The sequence below is a fragment of the Vanessa cardui genome, chromosome 20 (genome assembly GCF_905220365.1).
Source record: "Vanessa cardui chromosome 20, ilVanCard2.1, whole genome shotgun sequence".
Classification (NCBI taxonomy): Eukaryota; Metazoa; Arthropoda; class Insecta; order Lepidoptera; family Nymphalidae; genus Vanessa; species Vanessa cardui.
The window spans coordinates 342502-355871 of record NC_061142.1 but is presented as its reverse complement, the minus strand read 5'-3'; the positions used below and the strand labels follow the sequence as shown (position 1 = coordinate 355871).

Sequence of the window (13370 nt, the reverse complement as noted above, 5' to 3'; positions counted from 1 at the left end):
ATAAGGACTCACCGATAATTCAGGAAGTATCACAAAACCACAAGCTCACTTAAAACATTCACACTTCTGTTAGTGTTAGTATGATGTAATGGTCTGAACGTCACCCGATGGTCGAGTAGCTCGAGGCATGATTAGTAAAGTGCTCATAGTCCACCTGTTGGCATGCGGGGTTGTCGGTCGCACTCCACCAAACCCACTGGCGCGGTACAGGGACGTGATGACGACACAGGGCATAGTGCGGGGGTACTATGCACCCCACCCACCGCACTACGCCTACCTCGGCATACCCTACGCCCGCCCGCCCACGCGTTACGACAGGTTTAAGGTCAGTTGTTTCGTTTGATGATACACGCAAATCTAATTTGCGGAGCTGTTAGATTGTATCAGCTGGGTAAGTTAATTGGGAAATAATGTTTACGCGCGTAATCTAATAATAATAATGTTTAATTAATTAAAAACCTACATTACAGTAAAGTTGTCTGATAAGACTTCCAAATAATCTCGTTAATGATACAATATTTCTGGTTCATTGTGAATGTACGTTCCTTATTAGTACCGGTTCTACGATTGTATCTATACTCATGAACCATAAATCATACAATGAAATTTTTTAGGCAAAGGTTTACGATAGCAGACGCAATATATCGCTAAAGTGACAAGAAGTGGGATTAATGGCTAATTGATTTTGAAATCTTGGCATCCAGATTAACTTTAAACGAATTAAAAGAAAGAGTTAGCCACAGTATAATTAATATGGGTAAAAACTTAATGTATTCCATAATTATTATTTATGTTAAACAGTTTAACGTACTCATTGTGGATAGATGAAATGTATTTACATGGAAACAATTTATAAAAATCCAACTTCATATAAAATAGTTCAAGGTCCAAAAGAATCGCATTTAATAATTTATTAGTATTTGTATACTAGGGATTTACCAGGTTCCAATTAATTGTAAAACTAACATTTACAAATTAAGATTTCTTATTATAAATGGTACTTATGCATATTTTTAATGAAGAATATAATACTATACATTGTGATAAGTCGGTCGTGCCTTCAGAGCTTCAGGCTTGCACACATCCTACCACGAATTAGATTAATACGTATATTAGTGTACATAGAGAGGACAACATAAGGCGGTCTTTTCCAAAAAATATATATCGTAGACAACGTTTTTACATGAGGATAGATATGAGCGCATTCATGTTTATTTAAGTAAAATTCTCAGGCACCGAAGCCAACATTACCCTGGAGTGGTATATTCGAAGCCACGCACCGAGTCAAGTGCCCCCAACCGGACGGCTCCGGAGATGAGAACTGCCTGGTGGTGAATGTATTCACGCCAGAGAACGCTACGTCACTTCCTGTCATTGTACACTTCCATGATGGTGTTTTTCAAAAAGGGTACGTCTTCATTAAACTTTACAAACAAGTCAAATGCGTTAGAAAAACTGCGGTTTAACAAATGGGGCACCTCCTGATGGTATGTGCTCATTACTGATTATACTTTAGCGTATTAAGCAAATTCAATTATTAATTACATGCCAATATACCAGTAACCTTGGGAACTATGATGTTATGTCTCTTGTTACTGTAGTTGCACTGGCTCCTTACTCATCAAATAAATTAGTGAAAAATATTGTCGTGATAATTTTGCAGCAAATGAAGTGTTAAAGAAACATACAATATATTTTATTTTATAAACGTCAAACCTATACACTTACCTAGCCTATAAACTTTTAAAATTAATAATAAATTTATTTCTTTCTTCTGTTAACTAATTATTCAAAGTTCAGAATTTTTTATAATCAAATAAGTAATGAGAACGTATTAGTAATTATACGAAAACTTTGCTAAAGCGATCAAATTAATTATGAAATATTCGTATAAGTTATTTGACATATGTATAATTCTATCAGTAATAAATTATTATTCAGTGAGATAAATATCTAGTTGAAATCGTCGTCGTCTAAAACTCCGTATGATAAATTGAAAATAGATTTTAACGTAATTCTAATTTATCAGTAAATATGATAATCCCATAACTTTGAGCCGGTCTGCAGCAACCAGGAATGTGTTTCTTTAGTTAATACAGTTTTACAAACAGCAAATTGTTTTCAGGTGGGGTTCTTTCAAGGGTCCTTTAAAACTACTTGAACGAAGATTTGTGTTTGTTAGTTTCAATTACAGACTCGGTGTTCTTGGATTTTTATGTTTAAGAACTGAGGCTGCACCCGGGAACGCCGGTTTGAAAGACCAAGTAGCGGCATTGTATTGGGTCCAGAGAAACATCGCGAAATTTGGCGGTAATCCGTTGGACGTCACTGTTTACGGAACCGGGACGGGCGCTGCCTCCATAGAAATACTTTTGCTATCTGGTTTAACAGCTGACCTCTTCCAAAAGGCTATAATAGAATCTGGATCAGTTTTATCACCGACCACAATAACACACGACCCGATCACAGACGTAATTAATTTGGCAAAAAGTTTGGGAATTGAAAATGCCAGCGTGGACACTTTCAAAGACTTCTATCAGCTTCCTGTGAAGAAACTCGTGAATTCTTCTAAGATGTTCTTACCTTGCGTGGAAAAAGAACTACGTTTATCTCACAGCATAATAGATAAAGATCCAAGAGATGTATTGCAAAGTAAGCACTATCAGCATATTCCAATGATGATTGTCTATACAAATGCTGAAGAAGTAAGAATAATAACCGGTGATGATGAAAGGTTTCAGAATATACCAGAGGACTTTCAGGCTCTACTTCCAAACGATTTAGTTTTTGAAGACGAGGTCACGAAGAGCAAAATTGCAAAACTAGTCAAAGACTTCTATTTTGCAGAAGTAGAATTAACAGATAGTATCATTCATAGCTACTTGGACTTTATTAATGATGTCTTCTTGGAATATCCTGTAGTTAAATCAGCTGCAAGCTATGCCAGTAATGGTAATCCGGTTTTCTTGATGAAATTTGTGTACAAAGGAAGCATCAGTAGAAACAAGAACGTCAAAATTGCCGGTGCTAGCCCCGGAGACATATTTATGTATTTTAATCATAATGATTTTAGAGATGATCATGATGAAGTTGTTACGGAGAGACTAGTCACACTATGGACAAATTTTATTAAACTTGGGTAAGTTGCAATTATTTAACTCAGCATTATTATTAATAGCAAATTAATAATGAAAGATTCAGTTTAAAAGCGTGTTTTTATTTACTTAAATTGAAAAAATATGCCACATGACAGAAAATTATAATAATCAACTTTAGACATCTCTCACTTTCTAAATTTCATCAGTACATTACCAGTGCACCACCAATTTTAGGCATTTAAATTACATAACTTTGTGCCTGTAGTTATACCAACTCACCTGTCAATCAACACACAGTACCAAGTAGAGTTATTAGGTGGTATAACATCTAATAAATAGGTGATAGCCCTGGCAGGCTTACACACAGACCTACTAAGTAAATATTTTCACTTGTAAAGTAAAAACTTGCTTTGGTCATCATGTAATGTTTTAATATATACTTTATATTTTATTGTACACCACCAGGGCACAAATAAATAATAACATGGAAACAGCCTAAATAAAAGTGGCCTTAAATTTTTATTTGATAAATTACCTAAAACAATCATAAAAATAAAATAGTTACACTTTATTTTACATGATGTCAATGAATATAATATTTACTCGGAAATTGCTAATAATTGAATATTCTCTAATATATAACAAATGAATTTTCTAATTTTAGCGATCCCACTCCTCTAACTACACCTCTCATACCGGAAATTTGGCAGCCGGTGGTCACTCACACCGTGGATGGTACCATCATCCTGCGCAACATACCTTGCCTCGTCTTCAACAGAAACATGAGAAGTGAAGAATTAACAGGCCAGCAGTATACTTTCTGGGATCGGATTTACAACAAGTTTTATACTCATACTTTTGAATGATGCAATAACTTGAATTTAAGCAATTCATTCACTTATAACTTAGTATATATATGCATATTTAATATTTAGAGGTTATATCAGTTATATTTCCAATAATTGTGGTACTGTTAGTGGATATCCGAGTGTGTATTGTGAGCAAAAATACATAAATCCCATTTTTCATATATAAAGAGAGCTAGGTGAGCAATAAAAAAATATATATAATATTATCGTGTAATGTTTAAATTTTGAAGGGGGGCCAATTGTAATATATAATTGGCTAAAAATAAATTTAAATTTAAAAAATGTTAATTTTCTTCGAGGCAAACTAAAAATGCGGTAGAGCTGGACAAGGTTTTTAAATTAAACAAATCCTCGAAAGAAAGTGCACCGGAAGTCAGTTAAATAACCCTTCAACATTACAAGTAGATTTACAGAAAAGGCAAATCTATGTTCCAAATTAATTTATTCAAAAGAATATATCAAAATAATTTTAACAATTAAAAAGTCTTAAAGTAACAGCAGTAACAAAATCGGGCGCCTGGATGTTTACATCCATTTAAATTCACTAATCTTAATTAAATATTTACTTATTGTAAATGTTTTAAAGTTAGCAAAAATATTTTAAAGTTAGACTAAGTTATGTAATAAAAGTTACAAACAAGTCAAAAATGAAGTTTAAATAACGTTACAATAATGTATAAATATCCTTAAAAAAAAATGTTTGAATGCCAAATTTTCATAAAGTTATAAAAATGTATACTAAATCCCACGAAGTTCCAAAATTGCGGTAAAAATAAATATGTAAAAATTACATACCGAAATCCAGAAGTTAAATAAATGTTATAAAGTTTTCACTTCCTTTACGGTGTACGGTTTCTAAAATTTAATCTTCAAAATATCCAAAGAAATAAAGTTCATGAGTTCTTCGAAAAGCGTTGAAAATAATCCACTCGAAGATACAGCCAAAGAGAATAATTCGAGGAATCATCCACGATAATAAAGTTGTAGAAAATAACTGCAGAAAATAAATTTCGAAAATAACTGGTGAAAATAACCATTGAAAATAATTGTCGAAAATAATGGTTGAAAATAACTGCAAAAGAGAAACAATTCTAATTAGAACCTAACACGAATTTCGAAAATCTATAGTTTCACTTTAATAATTCAACCAACTTACCCGGTCAATCCCGGTTATTTTCCAAAAATAATAAAATGCATCATGGGAAATATTCTAAAGATTCCCTGTAAAGAACCACAATCGTTGTTACGAAACCGAACAATTGAAATAAATTGAAATTTCGAAGAAAGTTTTTCGACTTACCACGAGGCGACAAATATCCAAATTAATTTTTGTAATCCGACGTGGATTTACTTCCAATTATTTAAATTAAGACATATCGTGCCTTAAAACTTCAATTTTCAACAATATTCAATAGTTTAAACCAAATAAAAGTTACAAAAACTTTGAAAATAATTTAGCGTCACATTTCGACTTAAAAGGCGGAAGGAAAGTGAGGTCTTAGACAAATGTCAAAGATCATCTCAAAGATAATATAAAGATAATAAATCACAATTAGGTCAGGAACGCATAATGCATAAAAAGTGCATTTTTATTTTAAATGTCAAATTTAGCGGTATTTTTAAATTACGCATAAACATAGCCTTAGAAATGGTTGTCAAAGTCAAATGACAGATGACATCCGATAACCTATGTTAGAAATTTAGTATTTTATGTTGAAATTATTTAAAAAATGGATGAAACATGTAACGTGCGCCACAATTACGTTACATTACCCCCCAACCAAAAAATAAAAGAGGAGCTCAACCTGAGAGACTCTTTTATTCGACTCTACGAAAGAGGTAGAGACCGACTCTATCAATCAAAATATTAGAGTGACATAACAAATAGTAACTCTACAAAAGTTAGTAAAATATGGAAAACAATAATCCATACCAAACTGTAACAAAAGTTATTTCTAAACAATTCTAAACAAAAGTAATCGTTAGACAGTACCCTAGAGATGAGAACTTTAATGTAGTCTCACTCGAAAGCAAAAAGTTGTCTAACTTAACTCTATTCAGCAAATGTGATAAGTAAAAGTAATTATCAAACACCTTAACCTTGGAGATGAGCACTCAATATAGCCTCACTCGAAAGCAATGAGCTGTCTAATAAAACTTGTTTCATTTAGAGTAGGAAATTATGAAGTATTACCTTACTCGAAAGATGGAAAATATTTTTTTTTTTTTTTTTTAATAAAATGTTGGGTCTACGCAATATACACTAATTGGCATAACAAGAACACCAACCTCAAAATGGTTTCAATTAAAAACAAAAGATATGACTAACGTGGCCGACGCAACTCAATACGACTTTCCGAACACGAGAGCATACAAAAAATAGTTCTAACTGTGACCGACTCTACACCATCAGCTTTTCGAACACAGTTAAACAAAACTTCCAAAAAATGGGTGTCTGTGACCGGCTCAACACCACCAGTTTCCCGAGCACAGAACAAAGTTACCAAAAAATATGTCTGTGACCGGCTCAACTCCACCAGCTTTCCGAGCACAGAACAAAACAACAAACAATTGTTCCAAAAAAAATGTTATTGGAAAATTCACAAAATCGGAATATCCAAAACAAAACCAAGCTGGACTAAAGTCATAGGCAATAATCCAATATGAAGGATTATTTCTATAAAACTTCAACCAAAAATAACTTATTACTAAAATATGTAATAAGGTTCTACACAAATATCAAAAATGTAATGTACAAAATACACAAACAAAATGTTATATACAAAAGTATAAACACAAAAATATTGCAAAAACAATATTCAAAAAATATTACAAAAAATGTATAAGATCTTATGAGTCAAAAGAAATATTCGGAAATATTTTAATGAGAATCTAAAATGTCCTAAGTATACTTTAGTAAAATACATTTGTAGAAAGGATATTCAAATAGGAATCCTATCACTCAATCTACTCACAAGTTCAGGGCTAACTCTGTCATACTTCTCGCTCATTCTTCTCTAACAATGCCCTTTTTATTCCAAATCCAAATATAAATCTACAAATTATTTTAGAATTAATCCAAAACTATATTTTAATAATATCTTTAATATGATAACGACCAACAGTACCTTTCTCTAAATCTTTTAATATATAAACATTATTAGAAATCTTCTCTATTATTTGAGATTTTATAAACTTAGGAGCAAGTTTAGCCGAAAAATATTGAGAGGCATTAGACAAAATGAAATTTCTTCTCCAAACTATATCACCTGACTCATAGGAAATGACTTTCCTTCCTTTATTATAATATAAAGCATTCTTTTTATAAGCTTTAAATAAAGATTTGGTTACTAAATCAAAAATTGAACTTAAGGAATCTAAACTTTGTGCATAAGTTCTACGATTACCAAATTCGACTTCATTTAAATTTGTAAATGAATTACTGAAACGATGTAATGAAGCATCAATTATGACTTCACGACCAAACATAAGAAAATTGGGAGTAAATTCAGTAGCTAAATGAATACTGCTATTCAAAGCTAATTGAATATGGCATAAAAATTTTGACCAAGTTCTATGATCATCATGAACAAAACATGCTATGCAAGTTTCTAACGTTTTATGATAACGTTCAACTGGATTATTCTGAGGTGTATATAAAGTGTTATAAAATATTTTATTTATATTAAAGCTTTTCAAAAATTGTACAAAATGTTTAGAAGTAAATTGAGCACCATTATCACAAATTATGATTTTTGGACAACCAAATTTAAGAAAAATATCCTTTTCTAAAAATCTACATATGGATTTTGTGGTAGCATTACATAATGGATTTAACCAACAATACTTAGAAAATACATCTAATACTGTGCAAATATATCTGTGTCCAGAATATGATTTTATGCTTAGTTAAATATGTTAAACTTAAACCTTTCTTTTCATAAGAAATTTCTTCAAACAGTTTTATAATATTATTTAATTGTTCTTTTTCAGAAGAAGAAAGTTGAACTACAGAAGTTACAGAATTTATAATTATTGAATTCTTATTTTCAAAAGTTATGTTTTTAAATAATTCATGAGCTAAATTAAATGCGAGCCAAAAATCGAATCCTAGAATTATTTCTGGATTTAGTGAGGGAACTACCATGAATTCTACAATGCGAGTTACATTGTCACAAGTAATTGGAATATCTATAGTACCTAAAACGTCTTGTGAACTACCATCAGCAGTACAAGCTTTATAACTACTAGTCTTAAGTTTGAATCCTAAATTTAGAAATTGCAAGTGACTATTACAACCTAGTACGCTTTTATTAGCACCACTATCCAATAAACCTGTAAATGATTTACCACAAACTTGAAATTTTAAAAATGGACGTGTGTCGCTATTTTTAGTAAACAAAACGGGAGCAAATTTATTCATTGAGAAAAATAGTTTTAAATAATTACACCAATTAGAGAAATCTTCACGAATTTCAGAAGCATTGGGTCTAGAAATTTTAATATTTGTCAGATCAACTGATTCTTTATTAAGGACCTGTGTCTGACAAAACCTTACTCGTTTTTTGGAAGGGTACAATTATTGCAAAATTTAGTGATAACATTTAATTTACCACATTTAAAACATATAGTGCCTGGAATCTTTTTACACTTTTTATAAGTATGTCCAATTTCTTTACATTTTAAACAAGTTAATGTTTGAACTGAATTAATATGCTTAGTCTTGAAATCTGAGTTATTATAACTATGTTTATTATTTAATATTCGAAATTCATCAATCTGTTTTGAAAGTTTTACTAAATCATCAATATAATTTATTGAACGACCTACCAAATGAATAGAGTAGCTAGGCAGCATGTTATGTTTCAATATTTCCAATAAAGTATGCTCAGATAAAGGATAAGTTAGTCTATTTGACATATCTACAATTTCAATAATAAAATCTGATAAAGTTTCATTTTGTTTCTGTTTTCTAATTCTTAAATTATATTCAAGTTGATAATCAAAATCTAGTTTGTCAAAACGCTTTAGTAATTCTAGTTTAAGATGTTTCCAAGAATTAAGTGAACCACGAATAGATCTAAACCACTTGAGAGCAATGTCAGTTACTACTTCAGTAAAGCATGGCAATATTTGGTCATCACTAATATCTCGACTCACACAGTATTCTTCAAACGTTAACAAAAATTCACGTACGCACATTTTACCATTAAATTTATATTTAAACTTAGACAAATCTACTCGTTTATAGTATTGAGGTTGTTTATTATTCATAGATAAAGTGTTACTAAAAAATTGTGGCAAGTCTGCCGACAAGTCTACTAAATCATTAGAAGCAGAAGGCTTCGCCTGAGAAATGTTCGTCTCTAACATCTGAGAATGTTCTACATTAATAATATTAGGAGTTAAATTTTTGTCACCACTATCATCAATAGATGGTTTAAGAGTTAATTCATCTCTGTCAGTCATGGTTATGTCCTAGAATATAATCGAATATAATGGAACGAAAAGCTTTACTTCAAAACATAAAAAAGTTATAAACTTGGCATTCAAATTACATAAATACTTAACATTAGTATTTAGTACAAAATTATTTTAACAAAAATTATACATATGTAAATACATAGTACATATTCAATACTTTACAAGAGCTTTAATTGTAATTCAGGTCCCTGTTCGGGCGCCAATTGTAATGTTTAAATTTTGAAGGGGGGCCAATTGTAATATATAATTGGCTAAAAATAAATTTAAATTTAAAAAATGTTAATTTTCTTCGAGGCAAACTAAAAATGCGGTAGAGCTGGACAAGGTTTTTAAATTAAACAAATCCTCGAAAGAAAGTGCACCGGAAGTCAGTTAAATAACCCTTCAACATTACAAGTAGATTTACAGAAAAGGCAAATCTATGTTCCAAATTAATTTATTCAAAAGAATATATCAAAATAATTTTAACAATTAAAAAGTCTTAAAGTAACAGCAGTAACAAAATCGGGCGCCTGGATGTTTACATCCATTTAAATTCACTAATCTTAATTAAATATTTACTTATTGTAAATGTTTTAAAGTTAGCAAAAATATTTTAAAGTTAGACTAAGTTATGTAATAAAAGTTACAAACAAGTCAAAAATGAAGTTTAAATAACGTTACAATAATGTATAAATATCCTTAAAAAAAAATGTTTGAATGCCAAATTTTCATAAAGTTATAAAAATGTATACTAAATCCCACGAAGTTCCAAAATTGCGGTAAAAATAAATATGTAAAAATTACATACCGAAATCCAGAAGTTAAATAAATGTTATAAAGTTTTCACTTCCTTTACGGTGTACGGTTTCTAAAATTTAATCTTCAAAATATCCAAAGAAATAAAGTTCATGAGTTCTTCGAAAAGCGTTGAAAATAATCCACTCGAAGATACAGCCAAAGAGAATAATTCGAGGAATCATCCACGATAATAAAGTTGTAGAAAATAACTGCAGAAAATAAATTTCGAAAATAACTGGTGAAAATAACCATTGAAAATAATTGTCGAAAATAATGGTTGAAAATAACTGCAAAAGAGAAACAATTCTAATTAGAACCTAACACGAATTTCGAAAATCTATAGTTTCACTTTAATAATTCAACCAACTTACCCGGTCAATCCCGGTTATTTTCCAAAAATAATAAAATGCATCATGGGAAATATTCTAAAGATTCCCTGTAAAGAACCACAATCGTTGTTACGAAACCGAACAATTGAAATAAATTGAAATTTCGAAGAAAGTTTTTCGACTTACCACGAGGCGACAAATATCCAAATTAATTTTTGTAATCCGACGTGGATTTACTTCCAATTATTTAAATTAAGACATATCGTGCCTTAAAACTTCAATTTTCAACAATATTCAATAGTTTAAACCAAATAAAAGTTACAAAAACTTTGAAAATAATTTAGCGTCACATTTCGACTTAAAAGGCGGAAGGAAAGTGAGGTCTTAGACAAATGTCAAAGATCATCTCAAAGATAATATAAAGATAATAAATCACAATTAGGTCAGGAACGCATAATGCATAAAAAGTGCATTTTTATTTTAAATGTCAAATTTAGCGGTATTTTTAAATTACGCATAAACATAGCCTTAGAAATGGTTGTCAAAGTCAAATGACAGATGACATCCGATAACCTATGTTAGAAATTTAGTATTTTATGTTGAAATTATTTAAAAAATGGATGAAACATGTAACGTGCGCCACAATTACGTTACAATCGAAATTCCATATTAGTGTTTAAGTCCTAATCCAATTTAAATTCTCATAAAATCTATACATACTTCCTTACGGATAATCAACCCATTGTTTCTTTGGTTTTCATCTTTTTTATCACAAATGTTATGTTTATGTTCACATTGCATTAATAAATGAACGTGCAACTGAATTGAAATTTGAGCTAGACTCACTATGTCACGATTGTAATTTGTATTTTTTGTTATCAAATAAGTAGTGATAGCGCTTTGTAACAAAAACTATATATTCGCTTGCATTAATAAATATTAATGATCTCTATTTAAATAAATAGAATAGCATAAGATTAGATCATAAATTTAAATATATAAATGTTTATTAAAACAGAATATATCACTCTCATTCAAGATTCAAGTTATTGCTCAATTTTATGGTAAATTACATTGTTAAGCTGCCAAGGCAAGAATTGTGACTTGGTGTTAACTTAATTTGCTAAATGCATGGGTTTTTTGCGATTACATGACGAATGTGGTAACAACGTGCATCCGCGTCTGGTTCTGCCGATTTTTTATCAAACTTTATACCTTCAATAAGATTTACTTGAAGTTTCTTTGCATTTCTTCATTCTATTTTCAAATATAAATAGTATAATAATTGTATTTAAAAACGTTCGTATGAAAACATGTTAACTACGTCCTCAAAAACAAATCCCGTTACCTGAACAGTCAACGCCCGGAGATGGAAAACGTTGGGTCCAATCCACAGCATCCACTCACAACACTATATCATAATTAACTAAGTAACTGAATAGTCAATTTTCACTCATTTGTCGTAAGGTTTAATTAATAAAATCAACAAGTAACATACAAAAGACAAAACATGCACCACCCGTCACATTCTCTTCACTGACATAACCATAACATGACGTGAGATCCGTTCAGAAATATATTTTTGATATTTCACTTTATTTTTTTATCCTTAGAAAAAAAATGACATACATAAGTATTAATTGTTTTTGTTTTTACACGTTCTGCTCAAGTATTAAAGAAATATACATTCAACCCTATTTAAATTATTATTTTAAATCATATATTTAAGATCAAAACAATTTCTGAAGAGCAAATGAAAAGAGGTTTACGCATAAGCAGATTTATTGAAACTACGTATAAGAAATTATTAAGATTCCTTAAAGATGAACTTGCGAACATTGATAAGAATTTAAATAACGGTAATTTAAAACATTATCGTCTGAAACAGTCACGGATGGGTTTCTGCATGGTCGTGTAAAGTTCTACAAACTGATCTACTTTGAACTTTCTGTTTACCTCTTCACAACAATATTATTTAGTGCAAAGTAGGTAGATGTGCTATAACTCAAAAGTATTCACTATCTACCTACTTGTATATTAATTGCTATAATGAGTTTCCTTAGGTAGTCGTATTTTTATTAAGCTTTTTGTAATTGCAGTTGCATGTTAATCTTTTATTTGGATGATTTAACTCGTTGCATGCGTTTTTTCTGCATGCAGAATCTATTGTAATGGAAGTAGGAATAAATATGGCGTTTTGTTAATAACTTAGCTGTATTGGTATTATAAATAAATATATATTAATCATAAACTCTATGTAAGGCATAGAGTTTATGATTAATATATATTTATTTATAATACAACACTAATACATTTCCACTTTAATTTACTTTCATTACTTCCAAAAAGATTCGTCGACGTTCAAAATGAAAATTATATCACAAATACAGCGTGAAAATTATAGATCAATGTTCTCATCCAATGAGATCGCGTCAATTTGTTGTCAAATTTTATTTATTTAAGTTTCCTCCTCTCAGGGTTGGAATATAGTTATTATTTTGCGGATATGGACATACAATTGTATTATTATTGTTTTTTATTCTGTTAAGTAAAAAGTAGGAGCTAATTATAAAGTGAGAAAGATTGAAATGATTTATTTTGTTCATGTGAAAACTCATTAAGTCAGATCCAATTCGTCATGGTCCTGTGCTTCTTACACTTAAAGTGTTTGTAAGATATCGTTGGCGCGAAAGTCCTTGTTTATAAAAACTTCCCCTGCCCTGGAAGTCAGATTGAATTCTTGATTGATAAATTTTATCTTGAAATATTTATAGGTTTTACATTAAGTGTTCAAATAAAAACAATAAAAA

General features: G+C 30.3%; 2 protein-coding genes across 3 annotated transcripts in view; one reads left to right on the top strand and one right to left on the bottom strand.

Annotated features, from left to right (window-relative positions):
* Positions 1–12118, bottom strand: part of LOC124538509 (serine/threonine-protein kinase D1) — an 89046-nt gene extending 76928 nt beyond the window's left edge. For both annotated transcript variants that reach the window (XM_047115592.1, XM_047115593.1), the window contains exon 1: positions 11909–12118. The gene's annotated coding sequence lies outside the window, so the exon portion shown is untranslated. The remainder of the gene's footprint in view (positions 1–11908) is intronic.
* LOC124538531 (esterase FE4-like) lies at positions 128–3964 on the top strand. The gene is made up of 4 exons (XM_047115618.1): positions 128–325; positions 1233–1408; positions 2126–3139; positions 3763–3964. Exons 1-4 carry the CDS (start codon positions 128–130, stop codon positions 3962–3964), a joined length of 1590 nt encoding a protein of 529 aa, XP_046971574.1.
* Positions 12119–13370: the final 1252 nt, after the last annotated feature.